Genomic DNA, 25,809 nt, shown 5'->3' on the forward strand with positions numbered 1-25,809 from the left:
GATCTCAGATCTTGAAATCTGTGTGTAAATTAATCCCTATTGTTTGAGCCACCCAGTCTGTGGTATTTTTAAGGCAGCCCTAGCAAACTTATGCATTGCTGTAGTGAAGTTTCATCAGAATATGGTTAAAAGGCTCTTCACTCAGGATGTGTTAAGAGCTAGGTAAGTGGCCTTGGCCAAAGAGAGCAAATGTGGGCAAACAGGGATTGATTGGGAAGACCCAGCCATCAGTTTAAAATTGGCTTGTGTCTTCCTCTCTCCATGCCAAGTCTACCCTGACACATCCAGCCACTCAGGACTGAGGACACAGAGTCCAAACTGGGCACTGATATCTTGCAGTCACGTCATGTACTCCTACCCAAAGCCTCTGAGTATATCTGCACTGTATCCTTAGGACCTTGGGTAACAAAGGCAGGGGAATAGGCAACAGCCTACTGAGGGGATGGAGGGGTTGGTCCAGATGATTGTCCATCCCTGTGACATGAGAGCTGAAGTTGACCAGTGTCATAATGGAATTTTGATGACTGGTATCAACTTGGCTAGTGTATTAGTCAGGGTGATGCATGCTGGCTGTGGTACCAAACGACCTGCAGTCTCAGTGGCTTAACATAATAAAGTTTTATTTATTGCCTACATCACCATCTGGCATGGGTTGGGTGGCTTTCCTGGGTCGGGGGTGGGGGCTACCTCCAGGAAAAGACGCAGGGTTCTAGATCCTTCTATCTTGTGATGCTGACATTGTAAACATGTGGTCACTTCTGTAGAAGTCATTATAGAAGGGGAAGAGATTGCCAGAGGGTTGTGCGGGAATGTTTTAAGGGCATGGTCTAGAAGTGACCTACATTTCTTCTGCCTGCTTTTCAATGCCCAGAACAAACTTCAAAGGAGCCTGGGAGATGTCACCTTCCCTTGTGCCCAGGAAGAGGAAGCCCGGTGGTGAGCACCTGGCATTGTCCCTACCACAGATAAAGACACTCATCTTCCCACCCAGCCTGCAAATGTTGGGATGCTGGGGAAGATGGTGGGTGGGGACTCAGCCTCCAGAGTCAGGGATGCTGGTTGCCACAATCGTTTCAATCCAACAAGATAGTAGGAGAGTTGGCTTAGCAGTAAACAGGGTAAAAGTTGGGGGCTTACCTGACCATGGATCTGGTGTGGATTAAGGATGGGGTTCATTGGGGGTGCTCTTTGGAGAGGAGTGTGGTGTGATGAGCAGCATTGGGCACTGTAAATCCCACCACCATGTCACAGGAAGCGTTAGCACAACAACAGCGAAGAACAAAGTAGCTGCCACGCCCGGGTCCAGGCAGGACTGACTCTCTGCTCAGCCCCCCGCACAAGCCTTGGCCTGAGTTGCATGTAGAGCTGGTCTGTGAGCCAAGGGCTGGTAGGAGCCTCTCCTGGCACCCCTGCTTCCACGACGGAAGTGAGATCCACCCACTGGTGCACCTTGTCTTTCTTATGTTCATTTCCCCTTTGTCTTGTTTCCCCTCTACTCACTTGAAAGTTATTTTACCTTGTTTTGTATGTCTATGTAAACCATCTCCAGTCCTGCCAGGGATAAGACAGCACCTGTCCTTAAATAAATGTGGTGGAGAATAGTTTGAGATTTGGAGAAGTCGCCCTGCCTATCCCTTATACCTGTTGCTCTTCCCCCAGTCGTCAAGGTAGCTTTAGATGGGAACTTGGGGTGTGTGTGTGATGGGGAGATTTAGCCTTAAAAGAGCACCTTTTGGTCTTTCAACCTCTTTAGTGGACTTTAGTGTGTCTGGTGAAAGATCAAGTTCTGAAATACAAACTCTTTTTTTTTTTTTTGGTGTCAAGTTGGGGATTTTGGAAGGGGAAAAAAAAATATTGCAAAAGCTTATGGTTTACACCATAAACCATAGAGTGAGACTGCTTTCACTGGGACCAAGAGCCTCTTTCACACCCAAAAGAAGTAAGAATTGGAACAGTGGACAAGGAGGGAGGCTCAGGAGGAGGCTTGGAGGAGCAGACTCACAGCCCCACTAGAACCCGGGCCATGGGAGCCAAGCTCAGTCCAGTTATGGGGAAACGAAGGAGGCTGCGTTTGGCACAGCTGACTGTGGGGGCAGTCTGAGCTCCTCTCAGCTGCACACACTCCCCTCGGCGCCCTGCTCCACTCCTGGGGGCACCATCAGAGTGGGACGGTCGGGGTGCTGCACAATCTCACTGTGTTGTGTGTGCGACAAACAACAAACTCTGTGTATCCCAGGCGCCTCTCCCTCTGGTCCCCCGGCTTCGGGCTAATGTTCAGGACTGCTTCCCAACACGGCAGGATCTGGATCCGCCTTCTCCAGGCTGCAGTTTGTAAGCTGTTAATCCTGCGGATTCTGGAGCTCCTAGCCCGCGACGTGCCATCTGTAGCAAGAGGAGTTGCTGTGGTAGCTCAGGGGACCGGAGGGGCCGCCAGAACTTGTGCCAGGATAGGGGGCACCTTGCTTCCCCAGGGACGTTTCTTCACGTCTGTGGGACGCTCATTCCAGGGCCTCCCATTCGCCTCCCCTGTTGGAGCCCCCCTGGAGAGATTAGAGAACACTTCCTCCTTTGGCTTCCATGGCGGCCCTCTTGGTGGACCAGCCTAACTTGGCTGTCTTTGCCAGCCCCTCTTTTCCTGCCACCCCGTGATGCTGGACAGCCTCTGCCTCTTCTCTCTTTATGCCTTTTGCTCTTCCTAAGGAATTGCATCCGTTCTGGGTGACCTTGCAGAACTGTGAGATTGCAGCTTTGTGGCTAGAATTTCCTCCCTCTTCCTTTGAATACACATTTTCTTGAACCTACACCAGGAGACGGCTTGCCAGGAAGGAATTTTATTAATATATTTGCCTTTGAGTCTGGGAGACGAAGGGCATCCACCACGAGCTCCTGCCACGCCCCACTCATCCCACGTTTCACTGTGGCAACTTCTTTCATCCTGGGCTCACTCTTAATTGGGGGAACATTTTTTATTTATTGTGCCCATCATTCCAGATACAACTTATTAGATACCCACTTATTGAGTGCCTACCCAGCATCCATGCCCTTTCTAGTATTACCCAGGTCTCTGTCTGGAATCTTCCTCTCCCCTGAGCAGCTCATATGATTTGGGAGAAATTGATCTCCCCTGCAGCTTCAGCAGGGTCCTTGTTTAACTCACCAAAAGGCACAGTCTATTTTCCCAGTCCTTCATGGTGCAGGAGTGAGCCTCTGCTTCAAGCCAGCCAGGGTGAATCTCAGCACTCCTACTTGGAACACCAGGGTAAACCTCCCCACTCTCCCCTCATTGGAAGTGAATGTGGAAGCATGAAGCCCCAGCTGGGGCTGGCAGCTATCCCACCACCAGAAGGAAAGCTGGTCTGAGGATGAAGCTGATACTCGGGTGAGGGACAGAGTGAGGGACAAAAAGAACCTCTGTCTTTGATGATGTCACTGAGCTGCTGATTCAAACCATTCCTGAAGCCTGCACCATCTCTGGATATTCCAGTGACAGAGGCCAAGAAATCTCCTTTGTTGTTTAATCCCATTTGAGTTGGGCTTACTGTTACTTGCAACATAAAGAACCCTGATACCCCAAACCTCTTCAGAGGTCAGAATACTTCCCACTTTGTTCTCCTGTATTGATCATATTTGTTAACATCTGTAGGAGTGGCCAGTGTTGATTGAATGTGCTTTACATGCATTATCTCATTTAAGCCTCCCAACAACGCTTTGAGGTAGAGTCTCTTATCCTTCCTTGACTGATGAGGAAACAGACTCACAGAGGTTGAGTAAAAACCATACAGCTAGACGAGGTGGATCTTGGGCTGGAGCCTAGGAAACCTGATTCCTGCGCTCATCTTCTTAACTCCTACATGACTTCCCACCCAATATTTTCCTTCTGAATTTCCTCCTGGAATGACACTCATGTCTGCCCTTCACAGAGCCCAGTGTCAGTCCTGATTTGCTTGGTGTCGAGAGCATTAACCAGGAAGTCATGACTCTGGGACCCTGACCAAGAAGTGCCCCTCATTTCTTCCCCACTGCTCTGAGACAGTATTCACAACATCGTCCCTTGTCTTTCTCCGGCCTCTTTCTGTGTAACATACAAACCAAACAAGTGAACAACAAACTGTATACTTTATATGAAGGGAGGGACCATCCTCCATCAGTCAGCCTCTAATCTCTTGCTCGTCTGCCTTTTCTTTGGGTTGTCAGGTGGCTTCTCTTTTCTGAAAATGTCTCAGGGTCAGCCAGAGACAGCGCAGCCCCAGCTCAATGTCCAGGGCTGGACTCTCCTTTTGCTCAACACTGCTAACCAGGGGATGACCAGATCCAACTGCAAAACTAATTCTTGGTCTCAACTGGGGTAGAAAATGAGAATCTCTGTTGAAAGGCATTAAGATAGGTAGCTGGAGATAGGCTCTCCAGATTTAGGAAATAAAAATACGAAACGCCCAGTTAATTTGAATTTCAGATAAACAAAGGATAATTTTTTAGTATAGCTATTCTTATACCCTCTTTTGAGAGATACCACAGTTGACAGTGGACTGCAGTATTGGTGCCCAGAGTGACAGAGCATTTGGGGTGAGGAGAGCTGAACAGGGCACCGGCTTAAGACAAGATCAGAAGTGATTGGGAAATGGAGATTCTGCTCTGACAATCCCTTTGAACTGAGAGCTGAACACAGTTACCTTAAGGGGCAGCAATCAAGGAAGCAAAGGCGCATTGGAAAGTATTAAGTTGGCCACACCTATGTAATGCTTCAAGCTGGTTAATGGTGACACTCTATGGCCCCACCTACTGGCCAGAAGAATTTTTGTTTTGGTTGCTATCCAGGATATAGATTTTCCTTTGGGTAGAATTCATCCTTTTTCTTTCATTCATTCAACACATTTTTACTGAGCATCTACTATGAACGAGGCACTAAAATAGTTGATACGGATACAATAGTAAGCAAATACAGACCCAATGCTTGTTCTCCAACAAAAATACTTTGGTCATGTTCCTTTATATTTTTTTTCTTTTTTTCTCCATTGTAAAATTCCTCCTGACCAATAAATCACTGTTTGTAAACAAGCATCATGTGCTATATTTGTATTTGCAAGGGTAGCTATGAAGTCCCGTATCCCCTTTCCAAAGTATTGCTTCAGTCATTCCCTTGGGGACAAGAGATGGCGGTATAAAATGTGGTTGATCCTGTCAACCGATCTTGTAGCAGGTAAAAAACTGATACCACAGGTCCAGTTTCAGGGGTTGACAGGAGGGTCTAGGAATGCTCCAAAGATGGATTCTTTGCTACATGTTTCATGGGTGATACAATCCTTCCTATCACACTTGAATTAAAATTTTGGATTTAGGCTTAAGTAGCATGTATTCTCCTCTGCTATTTATAAAAATACAAGTGTCAAGGTTCATGCTTGGAGATTTAGAAGAACAGAGGGAAAAAATAAAATGCCAGAAACACATGAGTTTCAGGAACTGACTGACCACTGAGATATTTGTCCTGAGAAAATAATTCAACTGAATAAAAATAAAAGCTATGAATATGAATACTTGCAAAACTATAATACTGAAAAGTAGGAAATAATACAAATGTCCAATGATAAGATTAAGTTCATTATGTTGTATCCCTGAATAATAATTAAAATTATCTAGATAGACTAAAAGAATTTATGATAAACTAAATTTAAAAAGCAAAATTAGGGCTTCCCTGGTGGCGCAGTGGTTGAGAATCTGCCTGCTAATGCAGGGGACACGGGTTCGAGCTCTGGTCTGGGAAGATCCCACATGCCGCGGAGCAACTAGGCCCGTGAGCCACAACTACTGAGCCTGCGCGTCTGGAGCCTGTGCTCTGCAACAAGAGAGGCCACGAGAGTGAGAGGCCCGCGCACCGCGATGAAGAGTGGCCCCCACTCGCCGCAACTAGAGAAAGCCCTCGCACAGAAACAAAGACCCAACACAGCCAAAAATAATAAATAAATTAATTAATTAATTAAAAATAAACAAATAAAAAGCAAAATTAAAAAATTGTCTAGATACTACGGTTACAGCTATGTAAACCTTTTAAACGAATATAAAGTTCACATTTTCATGTTTATAGAAACACACAATAATAAAGTAGCAGTTATGATAGTAAAATACAGTCTTTTTCTTTGCTGTTTATTTCTACATTTCTATAAAATTTTAAATGAGTTTAAAGAGAAAAATATGAGGTAGGGGAAAAAGAGTTGAGTGACTACCTGTTTCTGTTAGGATTAGGATGTCTTCAATTGCAAGTTACAGAAAATGTAACTCAACATAGTTTAAAAAAATAAAGGGGACATCTAACTAGGAGGTCCAGATGTGGGGTGGGCTTCAGGCACAGTTTGATCAGGGCTCTGACTTCATTTCTCTGCGCCTCTCTTGGGTCTGCCCTCTCCAGTATGTAGGCTTTATCCTCAGGCTGGCTTTCCTCATAGTTACAAGTTAAGGGAAGTGAAGCTACAGGATTCCTCCTTAATATCTTTAGTCAATCTAAGGGAGAGGAGACACCATTGGAAAAGAATCCTAGTTTCATTCTAATTGGTTCACTTTCATCCCAGAGGCTGGTCATGCATTCCAGACATTGGCTTTTGTTTTGAAAAATTACTGTGATAAGGAGGATAGGATTATCCTGATTGGCTGAGACCAATTAAGACCCACTCCTAGAGGTGGAGGTAGTTCAGTCGTACCCAAAGAGCATGCACGGAGGTGTGTGGCTTACATGTTGGGTAGGAAACACCAGTGTTCACTGTTCCATGTGGAACGTGTGCAGAAGATTGCCATGAAAAGCAGGAAGGTGAGTTGTAAGGTAGTTGAGAATTTAATACAAACAGTCCTGACTTAAAATGGTTCGACTTAGGATGGTGCAAGAGAAATCATACTTCGAATTTTGAATTTTGATCTCTTCCTGGGCTAGCGATATGTGGTACAACACTCTCTTGTGATGCTGGACAGTGGCAGTGAGCTGCAGCTCCCAATCAGCCACACAATCTTGAGGGTAAACAACAGATACGCTTACAACCATACTGTGCCCATACAACCATTCTGTTTTTCACTTTCACTACAGTATTAAATAAACTACATGAGATATTCAATACTATTATAAAATAGGCTTCGTGTTAGATGATTTTGCTCAACTGTAGGTTAATGTTAAGTGTTCTGAGCACGTTTAAGGTAGGACAGTCTAAGCTATGATGTTTGGTACGTTAGGTGTACTAAATGTATTTTCAACTTAACGATATTTTCAACTTACAATGGGTTTATTGGAAGGTAACTCCATTGTAAATGGAGAAGGATATATAGATACATAATGCCTTGGCTACACACTTTAAATGTTTCCTTTCCCTTCTGAAATGATCTCAGCCATCAGGGGAAGAAACTCCAGATGAATTAGAGATAAAAGTATAAATCAACTAGAAGAAAACACTGGAGAATATATTTGTGTGTATGAGTGTGTGTGCTTTTTATTTTTGGTATATGTAATACTGGAGAATACCTTGCTTTGGGAGTTTGGGATTGACATGTACACACTGCTATATTTAAAATGGATAACCAACAAGGACCTACTGTATAGCACAGGGAACGCTGCTCAATATTATGTAACAACCTAAATGGGAAAAGAATTTGAAAAAGAATAGATACATGTATACGTATAACTGAATCGCTTTGCTGTACACCTAAAAGTTAAAAAAGAAATAAAGAATACCTTGCTGAATACGATACAAAAACAAAAGCCACTTGGTACTTCCCTGGCAGCCCAGTGGTTAAGACTCCACGCTTCCACTGCAGGGCGCGGCCAAAACAAAACAAAATAAAACAAAACAAAACCCAAAAGCCACAAAAGAAAAGGCTGATAAATGTGAGTACTTCAGAATTTAAAATCTCTGTATAACAAAGACACCATAAACAAAGTTAACAGAGATGTGATCTGTAGGAGAAAATATTTGGAATTTATATCATAGACAAAGGATTAATATCCAGAATAAGATAGAGAATAATTTCTCTCTATTTCTTCCTTTTAGAAGTAACAACCTTCCAAGTGTTAGCTAGACACACAGCAGTACAACCAGAGACTACATTTCCCAGCTCCCCTTGCAGCCAGGTATGGCCATGTGACTAAGTTCTGGCCAATTGGATCTGAGCAGGAAAGGCTAAGTGCAACTGGAAAGTTCCATTCTTGAAAGTGAACAACCTTTCTTTTCCTTCTTTCCCCTACTCAGGGCCTGGAAGGTAGTGACCTTGGCGTAAGGGCAACACCCTAGTGCTGTGGCTCCATACTGTGTCCAAAGTGTGGGGTGGGGGGGTGGTGCCACAGCAAACTCATGGGGATGCTATGGGATATCTTAAAAATTTGAGGTAACATCTGTGTTGTACATGAAATGCTAGCTTGAGTTAGTTCACATTTTCAGCCGTTAGATGGAGAAATTCCTGACGTCTCATCTTTGTGAAGATGGATTTAGAAAGCAAGTGCTGCTGGAATGTGGAGCAGGAATGAGAATGGTGGTTTTCAACCTGTTTTTAAAGTCTGATAAACTGCAGTGTGCAGGGGCACTAAGTTGTTTGGACACAAATACTTATGAAGTTGTTCAGAGATAATTATTTAATAGATGGGATTATTAGATATTTCTTTTGGCTGAGGTGCTCTGTGAAAAAAATTCTAAGTCCCTGAGGGGTGTTGTAATCAGAGAAGGTTTGGAAATTTTTACCGAGTGGTGGAGCAACAAGATAGGAAGGATCCGGGTCTTTGTATGATCGCGTGGATCTCCTGGAGCGGAACTGCCTACCACGCCTGGACTGTCCGCCTACCTCTGGACTATCGCATGCGAAAGAAATAAACTTCTTTCCTAATAAAACCATTGTGTTTTGGGGTCTCTCTGTTATAACAGCAGAGCAGACACTGTAGGTGCCCTGCCTGTATCCCCACAGCCCTCCGTGGAGATGGATGGCTTCCTGAGTGTCTGCCTGAGGTGTCCTCTGTACGTGGGGCTGGGCTGGCCTATGTGTGGGCAGGCCAGAAGGACTAGGGAATTAGTGTCCCAGAAGTAGCTGCTCCTCCATGGGACAATTCTGAGGCGTGTTCTGTGGAGCCTCTCAGATGATCCCCAGTGGGACTGAGCCCCACATGCCCCCCTCTACTCATCAACATCTGCCTTCCTGGCTTTCCTCTCCTTTCTCTCACTCCCCCCAATCCCTCACCATGTTTCTTGGGAATCTCTCCCCAAACAAACTACTTATACCAAATCCTTGTCTTGGGGTTTGCTCTTAGGGAGCCTGAACTAAGAGAAGCACCTTAGGCTGTTCCCTAACAAATACATAAAATATGTAAATAAGTACCACAATGCAACAAGAAAATGGTAAACAAATAAAAGTGGCAAAGGATAATTGTAAGCAGTTCACAATAGAGGATAGACAATTGGCCAATAAACACACAAGATGTTCAACATCACTAGAAACCAGCCAGCTGTAGTGAAGACAGCCCAGCACAGCAATTAAGCACACTGATTCTTTAGCCCAATGGCCTGAGTTTGAATCGTGGCTCTAATATTTTTTAACTCTACGGCCTGAAGGAAAATTATTTAACTTCTCTATGCCTCCATTTCCTCATCTATAAAAGTGGTATTATATTAATAATAGTACTTATCTCATAGAGTTACTATAAAGATTAAATTATAAATATTTTAAAATTTTAAACTAAATAGAACAGTACCTGGAACCCAGTAGGTGCTACATAAGTGTGTAGTGAGCAAATAAATAAATAAAACGCCATTTAACTCATCAGAATGTACATATTAAAGGAGCCGATCTGGGAATTCCCTGGCAGTCCAAAGTGCTGTGGCCTGGGGTTCGATCCCTGGTCAGGGACCTAAGATCCCACAAGTCTCATGGCGGGGCCAAAAAAAAAATAAAAAAGCAGAAGCCGATCTAGCAAATGTTGGCAAGGGTTTGGAGAAACAGGCTCTCTCAGACATTTGTAGTGCAAGAGCAATTTAGTATTTATTAAAATTAAAAATGCCTATATATTCTGTGGCCCAGAAATTCTACGTCCTGTAGCTGTCCTAGAAAAATACACCCACTTGTGTGTAATGAAGTTCATGAAGGTATTTTCACTTCAGCACAGTTTGTAAGAGCAAACTGTGAAATTAACCTAAATGTTTAGTAATAGGACCATTATATTAAAGGTCGCAAATTGGTGGCCCTTAGGCTAGATTCGTCCTGAAGGTATGTTGTGTTTAGCCTGAATAGTGTTTTAAAATCTTGAATTAGTTGCCAACGTTAAAAAATTTGATTTATGTCATAAAAATCCAGGTTTTCAAATACTCTTAAAACACTGGAATTCAAGTCAACAATCCTTTGGTCTGTGTAAATAGCTACTTCTGCTTAGAACAAAACACACTTGCTCCACTTTGTCACTTGACTGATTTGTTACCTGCATATCCCCTGTAGGCACTAGAGTTTGGGACCCTGGCAGATGAGTTATGGCTCACAATGAATTGCTAAACAATGAATTGCACATAATGAGGTAAATACGATATAGCAAATATATACGTATGGGTGTGGAAGGATTACCAAGACATATTTTGGGGAAAATAAAAAGAAAGCAAGATGTAGAACCATTATGTATAAGATAATGCTATTGCGGTAAACAAAAAATTATAAATGTGTATGTACACTCTAGAATGTAAACTATGAAGTTCAGGGATTTTTCTGTTTTATTGCTATGTTCCCAGTGCCTAAAACAGTGCCTGGCATATACTGTGTACTCAATACATATTTGTTTAATAAGTAAATATGTATAAATGTATAAAAGAGTTGTGGAAGATACACACTAAATAAGTGATTAATCCTGCCAAGGGACTGAGATTTAGGAGGGGTGATGGTCAAGGGAGGTTTCTGGTTTTGTTTTGTATAGTTTGACTCTTTTACAAGGAGAACACAATATTGTATTACTTGCATAAATTTTAAGAAATGAAAGAAAAGCAGTCCAGCGCAAAATACCACACGTAATCAAACGAAGATTTAAAGTTAGGCTCAACTGAAACCATCCAGAGAAAAAAATGAATGGGGTTAAAACTAAAATTCGGCATTTATGAGTGAGGAAAGCTAATCAAGATACTTAACCACCAACCAGCTCAGAATTAACCAGCAGGGTGAGGAGTCAGCGGGAGACACTGATGAGGTCCAGCCACTCTGCATACGTGATGAGGCTCCATCCATAACCACACTCCTCCCTGGTGGTATCACGTTTTCTGATTTTGGGGTTTGTTTTTCAACTCCGTGTCCACAAGTTCGTGAAGGCCTTTCACACAATGTATCAGAAAGTGCCCAGCTTGATAAGTTTTTTAAAAAGGAAAAAAAAAGAATTAAGAAGCTGTAAGCTGGGTAGGTAGCAAAGACCGGAAAAGAGAAGCGCTTTAATGTCAGTGTTTGGAGATCACAGACATTTCCCCTCAAAAGGAGGATAGGCCTGGCTCAGTTACAGACAGGTTTTCAGAGGCATCGAGAATAGACTGGTCTCAGCGGATTCAGAGGCGTTCAGGGTAAAAGGGACACCCCACAGGGGACTTGTCAATGCTATGTTTGGAAGCAGCTTTTCTCACTCCAGGTTCAACTATCATTAAACAGCCTTCCTTCTTATCCTCTAGGTTTGGAGTCAAACAATCGTCATGCTCCCAGGGGCAGGATGTTCAGAGGTGTTCTGAGACAGCAGGAGCAAAGACACTGGAACGGTTCAGACAGGTCCCAACAGTGTGACTGGCAGAAGGCAAAGCGAACTCTGTCCACCACTAAGACACAGGGTATGAGCCCCTAGGTGTGCCTGCCCTGGGCCGCCCGGGGTCCCTGCTCGGCTGGAAGCCGAGCCATGACTGGGCTCTACCCAGGCCGGTGGGCGGCTCGGTCCGCTTCACAACACCGGCGTCCTCGCCCGCACCAGGCCTGGGACAGTCTCTTTGTAAGATTTCTGGCAACGGCTCTATAAAGCTGGACCTCCCGGCCGTCAGACTTGACCACATTCTGGAGGAGCCAAGGCGGGAAGCGAGAGACTACTCCGAGGGTGCAGAACACGAGCGGCAGCCCCACGCCCCCCTCGGCTGTCCGCACGCACTTCCGCCGGAAGTCGGTCTGGCCGAAGGCGTCGCGTGATGACGTCACGCCTCCGCCGGAAGTCTGGGGACGCGCCCTAGAGGCTCGGACCAGGTGCAGCTGGCGGTAGACAGGTCTCGGCGGTAAGTCCGCCTCCGCTGGGCTATTAGACACCCGGGCTGGCACGGGGCCCTTTGTCTCCCTGTCTGACCCGCCCTTCCCCCTTGTGTATGGAGCTGCAGCCCCACCTCCACCCCTCCCGGCGCACAGACACCCCCAGTGTCCCCTCCGATCTTTCTGCACCCCCCCATCTCCCCAACCCCGGTTTCGGCTCCCGGGGAAAGCTCCGGCCAGGCCCACCCGCTGGGATCTTCGGACGGAGAGTAGCCTCGGGAATGCTCTTCTGTCGGGTCCCCAGCGTGGGCTCCTCAGGTATAGGGATAAACACCGAGATCCAAGGCTCCCGGGTTATTTCTTCCCAATGAGCTTTTTGTCTAGAAATCTTACAGCCCCGTTCACCCTGCGGGGTCTCAACATCCCTTGACTTCCAAATTCCTTTACACAATGTATTCCGCCCCTGACTCCTAGCCTGTCATATTATGTGAGGGTTGAATTGATGTCTCTGCAGCCAGATCCAGCTTTCTAGAGGAGCCATGTCTCCTGCAGCTTTGGGTGCCACCTGTTGTGCCAGGCGCACGCCGCTGAACAAGAGGAGATGCCGTTTGGATTCTCCGTGAATGTTCGGAGGAGGAATGCCCGAGCTGCCGGCTGAAAACTATCCAAACAAAAGAAATATGTAGGCTGGGGACCCTGAATCACCTCGTGAGAATTGCTGCTCTTTCTTTCCTCTGTCATACCTCGTGAGGAGTTTCTAGTTTGGTTATCTTAATTGGAAGTTCTGCCCAGAACCATATCTGCCAAGGCCAAAAGTAACCATTTCCAGTTTCTTAATACAGGCCTGTGTGTTGACTCTGGTCCCCCTGGGTGATCCCTGATTGTTGTGGTCACTGCCCTGGAGGGATCTTCATAGGACAGCACGCCTGATCCTGGCTGGGGGCCCCTGACTGCCTCTGGTGGATGCTTGTTCCAAGAGCAATGTCAGTAGATTCTTTTGAGTACATTCATATCAATGTCATTGTGAATATTTATATTCAGGGGAGTAAAAGACTGATTTATCGCTGTGGGAGGGAAGGGGGATGCATTTTGCATATTCTTCCCCACTTATTTTGGGATTTGCAGGCAGGAGATGCCACAAGGCAGACCACAGTGGTTTGATTAGGAAACTTTTGAAGGGTGACCAGGTGGGAAGCCCCACTGAGAGGCAGTTTGTGCTTGAAGGATGAAGAATTCTGTTTGGAGTCACTTAGGGAATTGATGTCTGAGAATATGCATTGAACTGTATCCCTCAGTAATAGTCACACTCTTTCTGTTCCTTTGTAGCCCCAGGATGGACTTTCTGGTTCTCTTCTTGTTCTACTTGGCTTTTATGCTGATTGGTGTTGTTACGATCTGCATCTGCTCGAAAACCCATTGCTTGAAAGGCCTGGTCAGAAGAGGAGCACAGGTAACAGTGATGGTTGGAGACCACGGGATTTTGAATACCACCAGTCTAAAAGGCTCACCAGTTTTCTGTCAGAACAAAAAAGAGATGCCATTTTTTATTCGTTCGTTCACTTGTTCTTTCATTTATGGCACTTGCAGTATATTCAAAAGTCTCTATCTTTCTGTTTTTGTTTTTGTTGCTGTTGAAAGTAATCTTTTTTAAAAAAATTTATTTAATTTATTTATTTTCCTTTTTTTTGGGCTGCGTCGGGTCTTAGTTGCGGCACACAGGATCTTTGTTGAGGTTGGGTTTCTCTCTAGTTGCGGCGCTCGGACTTCTCTCTAGTTGTGGTGTGCGGGTTTTCTCTCTCTAGTCGTGGCACGCGGGCTCCAGAGCACGTGGGCTCTGTAGTTTGCAGCACGCGGGCTCTCTCGTTGAGGCTCGTGTGCTCAATAGTTGTGGCACGTGGGCTTCCTTGCCCCGGGGCATGTGGGATGTTAGTTCCCCGACCAGGGATTGAACCCTCATCCCCTGCATGAAGGTGGATTCTTTACCACTGGACCACCAGGGAAGTCCCGAAAGTAATCTTTTGATGATGCTTTAAGAGAAGATAGCATTCTCAAGGTTGGCTGTTTTTCTCTAGAGTTGATGCCTGTAATTGGGCATGGATGTGAGCAGTGTCTGCCTGGAGGGGCCTGATGGGTGAAACTGGGGGTAGTGTGAGTAGAAAGCTGAACATCGGGCTACCCACACTCCTCCAGGGATCAAAGTGAGCAGACTTGGGGTGAGCAGCCTTGGGAAGGGGTTGGCCTGGTGGGGGGACCTGGGCTAATGCTCTGTGATCTGGAGGTGGACTCTGGAACCTAGGATTGAACCCAAGGCAGGGAAAGGCTACATTAACAGTTCACATCAGCATTACCTGATCCAGCCCCTCTGCTCACCTCCCTTTGCCTGAAGACCCAGACTTAGTGCCTTGTTTGGGGTCAGGATGGAAATGGAGGAGTTGACATCAAAGGAAGGCCAGCTGAGGGAAGCCCTCCTCTTTATTCTCACTTAAATCTCTTCTCTGCTCACATGCAGAAACATGCCTTAATATCACCAATATTGCTGGCTGAAAGTGAAGCATCTAATTTGTTTAGGAGTGGGGAGAAAGAGAAATGAAACTGAACCTTTCTCTTTTCTTTTGTTTCAGATATTTTCATATATAATTCCAGAATGCCTTTGGAGAGCCATGCTAAGATTTCTTCATTACCTCTTCCATACACGGTATTTATATTTCAGAGTTTAAGTATTATCTTCTTTTCTGTTTCGATTGTTAACTGTTGCTGTCCTCTAGCTCTAGGAGGTTCCTTGTTTGTTTCCAGCATGACACAGGGAGGGATGCTGGAGGGATCAAGAGTCCTGGGTTCAGAACCTTTACTGACAGATAATCTGCCTTTTATCTCTGGGGTTTTGACATATCAAATTTTAAGTATCAATACTTAAAGAATGGGAAAGTATTGGCATGCATTTCTGTAAAAAGAAATATATACTGATACTGAGACCTCAATTCCCAACAAAGATGATGATGATAATAGATAACATTTATTGAGTACTTACTATGTGGTAGGCACTAGGTGAAATGTTTCACATGATTTCTAATGTAATTTTTACTGTTGTCTCAAACCCAAAGGAAGTGGTTGTCCGTTGGTTCACCTTCTGTAGTGTGGTGTGATTTTTTTCACAGAGAAGCCCCTGTGAACAAGTCATGTACCTGTGTCCTTTCAGAAACCACACCTTTGTTATCCTGCATCTCATCTTGCAAGGGATGGTTTATACTGAATACACCTGGGAAATATTTGGCCTCTGTCAAGAGCTGGAGTTCTCCTTGAATTACCTTTGTCTGCCTTATCTGCTGCTGATTGTAAATCTGTTTTTTTTTGCCCTAAGTTGTGAAACAAACCCTGGTAAGTTGAGACTCTTAGTATAGAAAATGGTGACAGATCAACTGTCTGTCTCACTGACAGTTCTACAAACAAGTAGTGATCCCTCCAAGGGCTTTGGAAAAAATTTGATATGTAGGGTTTGCATGATCTTTCAGTTTTAAATGTTTTCTAGTTTAATTTTTTCTTCTTTGTCCCACAGATTATTTAGAACTATTTAAACATTATCACTTAATTGTGTTATATACAGAGCTTGCAGTCTATATGATACTGTTTCTTTTAAAGTTGTTACTGATATTTGCATTATGCCCAGGCATGTGGTCAGTTTCTGTAAATGATCCATGTGTTCTTGAAAAGAGTATTATATTTTCTAGTTCTTGGGCACAGGCAACCATATAAGTCCATTAGATCAAGATGTTATGTTCAGATTTTTTATATTCATACTGATATTTGTGTTTGATTACTGAGAGAGGTATGTGATCTCATTCTGATGGTAGATTTGACAGATTTTTCCTTCACATATTTTGAAGCTATTATATGTGTGTGTGTGTGTGTGTGTGTGTGTACAATAGTTATATATACTCATATTAGATGTATTCAAGTTTAGAATTAGTATTATCTCTTGAATCTTTTTTCAAAATACAATGAGCCTCTTTGTTACTAGTAATACTCTTTGCTCTCAAGTCTCCTTTGTCTGATACTAATATTTATTATTACACTGTTTTTAGATATATACTTGCTTGGTATTTTTTTTCCCATCCACTTATTTTAATAAATTAAATTTATTTATGTATTTATTTTAAATTTTTGGCTGCATTGGGTCTTCGTTGCTGCGCGCGGGCTTTCTCTAGGTGCGGTGAGCGGGGGCTACTCTTCATTGCGGTGCACGGGCTTCTCATTGCGGTGGCTTCTCTTGTTGCAGAGCACGGGCTCTAGCTGCGCAGGCTCAGTAGTTGTGATGCACGGGCTTAGTTACTCCACAGCATGTGGGATCTTCCCCCACCAGGGCTCGAACCTGTGTCTCCTGCATTAGCAGGTGGATTCTTAACCACTGCACCACCAGGGAAGTCCCCATCCACTTATTTTAATCTTTTCTATCCTTGAAGGACCAAATGTCCATTAATTAATGAACAGATAACTAAAATGCGATATACCTATCCGATGGAATGTTATTCAGCCATAAGGAGGAATGAAGTACTTATACATCCTATAACATGGGTGAACCTTGGAAACATTATGCTCAATGAAAGAAGCCAGATACAAAAGACCACATATTGTATGATTCCATTTATATGAAGTATCCAAAAAAGGCAAATCCATAGAGACAGAGAATAGATTAGCAGTTGCCAGGGGTTGTGGGATTAGAGAGAAATGGAGAATGACTGCTGAAAGGATTTCTTTTTGGGGTGATGAAAATGTTCTCAAGTTGATTGTGGTGGTGGTGGTACAACTCTGTGACTATAAAAACCACTGAATAGGGGCTTCCCTGTGGGTGCAGTGGTTAAGAACCTGCCTGCCAATGCAGGGGACACGGGTTCGAGCCGTGGTCCGGGAAGACCCCACATTGCCGCGGAGCAACTAAGCCCGTGCGCCACAACTACTGAGCCCGCGTGCCACAACTACTGAGACCACGTGCCACAACTACTGAGCCCACACGCCACAACTACTGAGACTGCATGCCACAACTACTGAGCCCGTGTGCCACAACTACTGAGCCTATGCACCACAACTACTGAAGCCCGCGCACCTAGAGCCTGTGCTCCGCGATAAGAGAAGCCACCACAATGAGAAGCCCGCGCACCTCAACGAAGAGTAGACCCCACTCGCCGCAACTGGAGAAAGCCCGCGAGCAGCAGTGAAGACCCAATGCAGCCAAAAATAAATAATAAATAAGTTAATTAATTAAAAAAAAAACCATTGGATGGTACACTTTAAACAGGTGAATTGGGTTTATGAACTATATCTCAAAGCTGTTAATTTAAAAAATAAATTATTTGGAATATTAAATACAGCAGTTTTAGTTGTGCTTTGCCAGGACAGATTGTGTGAACATCTGGTCCACTGTATTGCTCGAAACTGACACTTGTCCTTCCTTTTTTCAGGTACCATAACAAAAGCAAATGAATTACTGTTTCTTCAAGTTTATGAATTTGATGAAGGGATGTTCCCAAAGAACATGAGGTGTTCTACTTGTGATTTAAGGAAACCAGCGCGATCCAAGCACTGCAGTAAGTCTGGTTCTGGCCCCTCCAGCTCTGCCCTCGCACAGCGGACAAGTTGGCTTCGTCTGTAAGGGAATGTTACATAAATCTAGAAGCAGGGCCATTTGACCTCCAGACATGAGGCGGCCTCTGCTGGTAGGGGATAGTTAGATAGTGGTTTCTTTGAGATGCCTAGAGGTGAGGTCTTGTGTTCTCCTGTAGTGGGTAACCTTCAGCTCTGGGCAAAACAGCCCTTCCTTTGCCACGTGGCAGTGCTTGCTGCTCAAGAGATGTTTCTGTAAGATGTTGTGTTTGCAGACTTCAGTCCTGGCAGAGGCTACTCTTCTGGGCAGTGGCCAAGATTCTAGATTAGTGCTGTCCAACAAAAATATAATGTGAGCCACCGATGTGATTTAAAATTTTCTAGTAGCCATGTTGCAAAAGTAAAAAGAAATGGGAAAAATTTATTTTAATTATATGTCACTTAAGGTATCTAAAATACCATTTTAACATGTAATCAGTATAAAAATATCATTCGTGGATTTTTTTATATTCTCTTTTCATACTAATTCCTTGCAATTCCGTGTTTTTTACATTTACAGTACATCTCAATCAATAGACAATAAATTTTTATTGGAAATTCTTGATCTGTATTTAGATTTCATAAAATTTATAGTTGGAAGAGCTGATTCACATACCGAAGCTATTCTAGACATTCTTAAAAGTTTTTCAATGACTGAATCAGTACCAAAACATCATTTTTCTTGGGACTTCCCTGGTGGCACAGTGGTTAACAATCCGCCTGCCAATGCAGGGGATACGGGTTCGAGCCCTGGTCCAGAAAGATCCCACACGCCACAGACCAGCTAAACCCATGCGCCACAACTACTGAGCCTGCGCTCTAGAGCCTGCGAGCCACAACTACTGAGCCCGCGTGCCACAACTACTGAAGCCCACGCGCCTAGAGCCCGTGCTCTGCAACAAGAGAAGCCATAGCAATGAGGATCCCGCGCACCGCAATGAAGAGTAACCCCCACTTACCGCTGTTAGAGAAAGCCCGTGCGCAGCAATGAAGACCCAACGCAACCAAAATAAATAAATAAATAAACAAATAAATAAATAAACCAGCATTTTTCTTTAATATCCATATCTATATTGACATAATGGTTCGTCTTTATCAGAAGAATTGATTTGACTTTAAAGCAAAAGCATCAGTTTTAAAATTATGTCCAAGTTAAGTAAGTTCACTAATTATTTTGTCATCTCAGCATTATTCACATTTATCTCAAAGGAGCAATGCATAATTGAAAAACAACTGTGCATTTATCAATATCAACACAGTATTCTTTCAAGTTTCTCTTGTAGCCACGTTTCAAGTGCTCAGTACTCACATGTGGCTACTGTATTGGCTACTGTATTGTCCCCTTTGGTTCTGAAAGCTTGGTGACAGCAGCTGCCATTGACACTACCAGCTCATACTGCTAGTGTCAGTGTGTGAAACTCTCAGTAGGTGTGCATGGTGTCATTATCAAGGATCAACGCAGGGTTGTGGCTCCCCCATTTCTGTGCAGGTGTGTGTAACCGGTGTGTGCACCGCTTTGACCATCACTGTGTGTGGGTGAACAACTGCATCGGGGCCTGGAACATCAGGTACTTCCTCTTCTACCTCTTGACGTTGACGGCCTCGGCTGCCACCATGGCTGTGGTGAGCACCGTGTTTCTGGTCCAGCTGGTGATGGTGTCGGACTTGTACCTGGAGACTTACGTCGATGACTTTGGACACTTGCAGGTGGTTGACACTGTCTTTGTTATTCAGGTAATTAATATTCAGGTAATTATGTTGTGGGCTGTATGTTTCTGACTTCAGGTTTCAAAATTGGAAAAAGGGCATTTGTTTTCTGAGTCAAAACGTGAAGGCATTCCTTTTTAAAAAATTGATATATAATTTTTAAAAATCGATATATAATTCCCACACCATAAAATTCACCCTTTTAAAGCATACAGTTCAGTGGTTTTAATATATTCACAGAACCACGTAACCATCACCACAGTCTAATTTCAGAACATCTCACCATCCACAAAAGAAACTCTTATCTACTAGCAGTCACTCCCCATTCCCTTTTTCCCCAGACCCAGGCAGCCACCAGTTTACTTTCTGTCTTTATGGGTTTGCCTTTTCTGGTCGTTTCACATAAATGGAATCATACAATATGTAGCCTTTTGAGCTGGTTTCTTTCACTTAGCATAGTATGTTCAAAGCTCATTCATGTTGTAGCATGAATCAGTGCTTCATTCCTTTTTATGGCTAAATAACATTCCGTTGTAATCATTTGAGGAACCACCAGACTGATTTCCAAAACATTTGCATCATTTACATTCCCACCAGCAATCTATGAAGGTTCTAATTTCTCCACATTCTTAACAATACTTGTTATCATCTTTTTTTTTTTTTTATTATAGCCATATAGTGGGTATGAAGTGATACCTTACTGTGGTTTGATTTGCATTTACCCTAATGACTAATGATATTGAGCATCTTTTCATGTGCTTATTGGCCATTAGTATATCTTCTTTGGAGAAGAAAGTTTAAGGAAGAAGCAGCTCATTTTTATTTGGGTTGTCTTTTATTCTTACGTTGCAAGAGTTCTTTTTTATATTCTGGACACTTGACCCTTATCAGATACATGATGTGCAAATATTTTCTCCCATTCTGTTGGTTGTCTTTTCACTTTTTTGATAGTTTTCTTTGAAGCACAGAAGTTTTAAATTTTGATGTTCAATTTATTGTTTTCTTTCGTTGCTTTTGCTGTAGTGTCATAGCTAAGAAATCATTGCTTAATCCAAGATCATGAAGATTTACACTTAAATATTCTTTAAAGTATTTTATAATTTTAGCTCTTACATTTAGGTCTTTGATCATTTTGAGTTAATTTTTATACATTGTGTTTGGTAAGGTTCCAACTTTATTCTTTAGTTTGTGGATATCCAGTTGTTCCAGCATCATTTATTGAAAAGACTATTATTCTTTGCCCATTAATTTACCATAATGTAAAAGTCAAAGCCGTTCTTTAAAAACTCATTTGATTGCTAAAAGATTTCTATTTCATTTATGGGAAATGGCTTATGAGCAGTCTTTTTTTAGGTAACTGCCTAATTCTCCTTGAGTGTTTTTTTCCTTTTGTTTCAAAGAAAATAAAATGAGCAAGTGGGATGTATTAAGTGAATGCAAGGTTGGTTCAATACTGGGAAATTGATTAGTATCTTATACAGCATTATTAAGTATTAGGAACAATGATATGATTATTTCTCTAGATGCTGAAAAGCCTGTCAAAAAATTCAATACCCATTATAATAAAAGCACTTAGAAAATAGGAATTGAAGGATATTGTCTTAATATGATAAAATATGCACATAATCCTAAAGCCTGCATCTTTTTTAACTCTTATTTTAAAATAATGATTGATTTACAGGAGGTTACAGGAATCCTGTGCACCCCTAAGCTCCTCTCCCCATGCCAGAATCCCTATGCAATCACAGCACAAAAGCAAGAAATTGACATGGGCACAGTCCACAGTGCCAGTTATATATGTGTTCGTTTGTGTTGTGTGTGTAGCTCTGTGCAGTTTGTCACATGTGTAGCTTTGAATAATTGCCACCACAACCAAGGTGCTCTTCTGTCCATCACCACAGACTCCCTGTGTTATCCCTGATACCCACATCCTCCTTCCCACATCCCTAATGCCCAGCCACCACTCATCTGTTTTCTATCTCTGTTATTATGTTATTTATTGTTACATACATGGAATCCTACAGTAGCATTTTGTGATTGGTTTTTTTCACTCAGCACGGTTTCCTTGAGATTCATCCTAGTGGTTGCATATATCAGTAATTCATTCCTTCTTACTGCCGTATAGTTTTCTATGGTGAGAATGGATCACAGTTTGTTTAATCAGTTACCCTTTGAATGACGTTTGGGTAATTTCCAGTGTTTGGCTATCACTAATGAGGCTGCTATGAACATTGCTTTAGAAGCTGCTGTGTGAAAAGAAGTCTTCAGTGTGATTGTTGGGTTGTATGGTAAGTCCATTTTAGGTTTTGAAAAGGAGTACCACACTGTTTTGCAGAGTGCTAGTACCTTTCTACATTCTCCCCGCCAGGGACGCGGGAGTAAGTGGTTTCTCTGCATCTTTGCCAGGTTTATCATTATCACTGATTTTCACTTCAGCTGTTCTGATAGGTATGTCATGATACCTCCTTGTTGTTTTAACCTTGAATAGTTTTTATTCTCAAGTTTTTTCCCAATTATGTAAATTTGTAATCATACTGAAAAGTTAAAAGAATAACAGAGTGACTACCCATATACCTTCCACCTAGATTTTAAAATTGTTAACATTTTAATCTGTTTCCTTTCTATACGTGTGTATATATTTTTCTGTATTATTAGAAATAAGTTGGAGACGATGTTGCTTCACCCCTAAATACCTGAGCATGCATTTTTTCAGAATGTCAATGTTCTCATACGTATCTACAATTCTATTATCCCATGTAAGAAAAGTAATAATAAATCTATATACTCTCTAGCCCATATTCAGATCTCCCCATTGTTTCAGCTATATCTTTTATAGCTCTTTTACCTCCTTGAACCAGATTCCATTTTATAGTTATGCATTACATTTGAATATTATGTCCTTTTATTCTAAAATAATGCCCCTGCTTTTTTTCTTTAAATTGACATTTAGCAGTCTAGTTATCTTTTAAAATGTCCCATGTTCTAGATTTTTCTTTTCCTAATTGTCATCTAATTTTTCTCTCTTTCTTTATATTAGTGTAAACTGGAAGTTAGTTCTAGAGCCTTGATTAGATTCAAGTTAAATATTTTTGGCAAAAATGCTTCCTAGGTAGGGATGTGTATTTCATAGTGCATCCCATCAGGTGACATAGGAGCAGTGAAGCCCAGATTGATTCATTGGTTTAAGGAGGTGACCACCAGTTCCCTCCACTTGTGAAGTGCATTTTCCCCTTTGCAATGGGTAATCTTGTGTATATGGTTTTGCTTTTGTATTTAGGACTTTCTTTAGGATAGATTCCCAAGAACATAAATACTGGGTCAAAGATTGACAACATTTATAAGCCTTTCGATATATGTTGTCAAATTGCTTTTTAAAACCTGTGGTTAGAGCAGTGTGTAAGTGTTCCTTTCACTGCATCAGAGCAGGCATTGATGATGCCTGGGATGGGAAGTGCTTCTAGTTTGACAGAATATGGTTTACCCTTTTTTACAAATTACATTTCTTTCATTACTTTTGATTACTTTCCTTGTCTGTCAGTCATTTGTATATCTTTTTTTGTGAATTCTGCCCTTTAATTGTTTACCTATTTGATATTAGAATAACTTTTGATTTGAGGTCTTTGGATAATAATGGTAGTTCATTCTTGTTGTATTTGTTTTCTGTTTGTGTGTCTCATTTTTTGTTGTTTAAAAAGCTTTAGACATTCTTCCTCGTCGAATCTGTCTCTCTTCTTTGTAACTTCAGTTAGCAAGTCTCGCCCGTCGGGAGTTTTGATGGAGTTTTGATAAGTATCTACTTCTTTTCTGCTAACTTTCAAAAATATTGAACTGTTTCAGAATTCTTTGTCTATCATAAAAACGAACTTATAAAAATTCAAGTAGTCCAGAACTTTTACGGGTGGGGGGAGGTGGGGGAAATAAGTGAAGGTAGTTATTCCAGTTGAAAGATGAATAAGTCCTGGGAATGTAATGTACAGCATGCTGACTGTAATTAACAATACTGTATTGTACATTTGAAAGTTGCCAGGAGAGTAGCTCATAAAGGTTCTCAACACACGCACACAAATTGTAACTGTGAGGTGACAGATGTGTTAACTAACGTTATTGTAATCATTTCATTATATAATATATATAATCATTATGTTGTATATTACATGCACCTTAAACTTTCATAATGTTACATTTCAATTATATCTCTATAAAGCCGGGGGGGGGGAGGGGGAAGAAAATTTAAAACATCTTGGACAAAAATAAAATATAAACTGGGACTTATTCCCCTCCCCTCCCAACAGTTTCATTCTCCAAAGACAAACACTTTTATAGTTTGGTGTACATTTCAGGCTTTTTTTCTATGTTTATTTATATGGCCATACACTTTCATCGAGTTAGTTTTGTTTTTGCACAAATAGGATTCCATTGTGATTTTTGCATTTTGTCTTTCTTGTTGGGCAATATATTACCAACATCTTTTCCAAATTAGTACATAGACACTGACCTAATTTAAAGGCTCCTTGTTGTTCCATAGTATGACTATCCCAGAGTTTTACTCTTCCTCCTGGATGGACATTTAACTTGTTTCTTTTGGGAAGAGGGGCTGTTAAAATCAGTGCTACAGTGAATACCCTTGTACATGTATTTCTGGGGTCGTATTGTTTTCAGAGAGAGATTGATCTCTTCTGTCCGTCTGGACTTTATGTTGATGCATGAACTAAGATCTGCATTCATTTCTCTGTTTATTTTCTGAATAGCTAACTGGCATCATCTCCTGAGTGTCCTTCCCCTTTTCCTTCAGTGCACACACTTCATTTATCCCATATGAAATTCTTCCTGGGATGTTTGTCAGTGCTGTTTTTGGTTCTGATTTTGTGTTCAGTGGGTCAGATGTGTATGGAGGTGGGGGAGATGGGAAGGCAGTTCTGAAGTGTATATGGACGTGACCATGGCCGGTGGTTCCTAACCCCGACTCGTGTCACAGCCTAGCTGCCTAACGTGCTGCTTCTTCTTTGCCCCCAGTACCTGTTCCTGACCTTCCCGAGGATTGTCTTCCTGTTGGGCTTTGTTGTGGTGCTGAGCTTCCTCCTGGGGAGCTACCTGTGCTTCTGTCTGTACCTGGCCGCTACCAACCAGACCACTAACGAGTGGTACAGAGGTGCCCGAGCCTGGTGCCAGCATTGCCCCCACGTGGCCTGGACCCCATCAGCAGAGCCCCAGGTTTACCGGAACATTCACTCCCGTGGGCTTTGGAGCAACCTTCGCGAGATCTTTCTACCTGCTGTTGCACATTATGAGAGAAAGAAGAAATAAGAATGGGAAGAGTGTTACTGCCTTTTAAATATAGTATATGTTTATTTATACATATGGATACTTTTTTTAAATTTTTTATTTATTTATTTGGTTGCGTTGGGTCTTCGTTGCTGCATGTGGGCTTTCTCTAGCTGCGTCGAGCGGTGGCTTCTCTTTTTGCGGAGCACGGGCTCTAGGCGCGCAGGCTTCAGTAGTTGCGGCACACGAGCTCAGTAGTTGCGGCTCATGGGCTCTAGAGCGCAGGCTCAGTAGTTGTGGCGCACGGGCTTAGTTGCTCCGCGGCATGTGGGATCTTCCCAGACCAGGGCTCGAACCCGTGTCCCCTGCACTGGCAGGCGGATTCTTAACCACTGCGCCACCAGGGAAGTCCTGGATACTTACTTTCTAAGCATTGGTTTATTTCTTTTTTCCCAGTTTCTGCTGTGTTTATGAATTGGCTCTCAGTAGCTAAGGAAGGGAAGGGAAAACTAGTGTTTACTGAGTGCCTAAGCCTTGCCAGGTGCCATGCTAATAAACCCTGGGGCAAAAATACCCCTTGCTCATCCTCTGTTGATTCAGCCGGCTGGAGTGGAGCATCTCTGAAGTCCTGGTGCCAAGGGGCTCAAAGGTGAATTCCCAGAGGTTCCAGTTGACCTTGGTCTCCCACTGGGCTCCTGGACAGGAGGGGCCTTATGGCTGTGTCCCCTGATGTGCAGGAGGGTCTCCGTGACTTGAAGTTGTCCCAGCTGCACCCTCTTTAATGTCCTTTCCATCTTTCCCTGGGAAAGGCCTTGGCTTTTTTCATCTCCTTGACCACACCCAGCATCCTCTCCTAGGCCCACCCTCAGGCCAGAATGGACCTTTTACAGAAGGCTCATTCCTGTGGCCTCTGGCCTGCCCTCCACTGGCCTCTTGTGGCCACATTCAACTCATTTCTGCCGTTTTTAAAATCCCAGGCTAACCCCCCTTTTCATTCATTGCAGAGAGATG

General features: G+C 42.9%; 1 protein-coding gene across 6 annotated transcripts; it reads left to right on the plus strand.

Annotated features, from left to right (window-relative positions):
• Positions 1 to 12,161: 12,161 nt before the first annotated feature.
• On the plus strand, positions 12,162 to 24,896 carry ZDHHC4 (zinc finger DHHC-type palmitoyltransferase 4). Of its 6 annotated transcripts, none has more exons than XM_061208417.1 (8): positions 12,162 to 12,224; positions 12,710 to 12,877; positions 13,522 to 13,645; positions 14,817 to 14,890; positions 15,392 to 15,570; positions 17,649 to 17,774; positions 19,319 to 19,563; positions 24,550 to 24,893. In XM_061208417.1, exons 2-8 carry the CDS (start codon positions 12,819 to 12,821, stop codon positions 24,838 to 24,840), a joined length of 1,098 nt encoding a protein of 365 aa, XP_061064400.1. In that variant the 5' UTR covers positions 12,162 to 12,224; positions 12,710 to 12,818; the 3' UTR covers positions 24,841 to 24,893. The 6 variants fall into 6 exon arrangements, with proteins under 6 accessions (XP_061064400.1, XP_061064403.1, XP_061064401.1 ...); XM_061208420.1 differs by having other exon boundaries at positions 12,710 to 12,903; positions 24,550 to 24,892; XM_061208418.1 differs by having other exon boundaries at positions 12,163 to 12,224; positions 12,748 to 12,877.
• The last annotated feature ends 913 nt before the right edge of the window (positions 24,897 to 25,809 follow it).

The sequence above is a fragment of the Eubalaena glacialis genome, chromosome 13 (genome assembly GCF_028564815.1).
Source record: "Eubalaena glacialis isolate mEubGla1 chromosome 13, mEubGla1.1.hap2.+ XY, whole genome shotgun sequence".
In the NCBI taxonomy this organism is placed as follows: Eukaryota; Metazoa; Chordata; class Mammalia; order Artiodactyla; family Balaenidae; genus Eubalaena; species Eubalaena glacialis.

Bases quoted from the DNA above. Each gene is read 5' to 3' on its own strand.
- ZDHHC4 (XM_061208417.1), top strand. From the start codon at position 12,819: ATGTTCGGAGGAGGAATGCCCGAGCTGCCGGCTGAAAACTATCCAAAC. The intron at 12,878-13,521 runs GTAGGCTGGGGA...GTTCCTTTGTAG, and splicing joins TATCCAAACAAAAGAAATAT to CCCCAGGATGGACTTTCTGG. The intron at 13,646-14,816 runs GTAACAGTGATG...CTTTTGTTTCAG, and splicing joins TGGTCAGAAGAGGAGCACAG to ATATTTTCATATATAATTCC.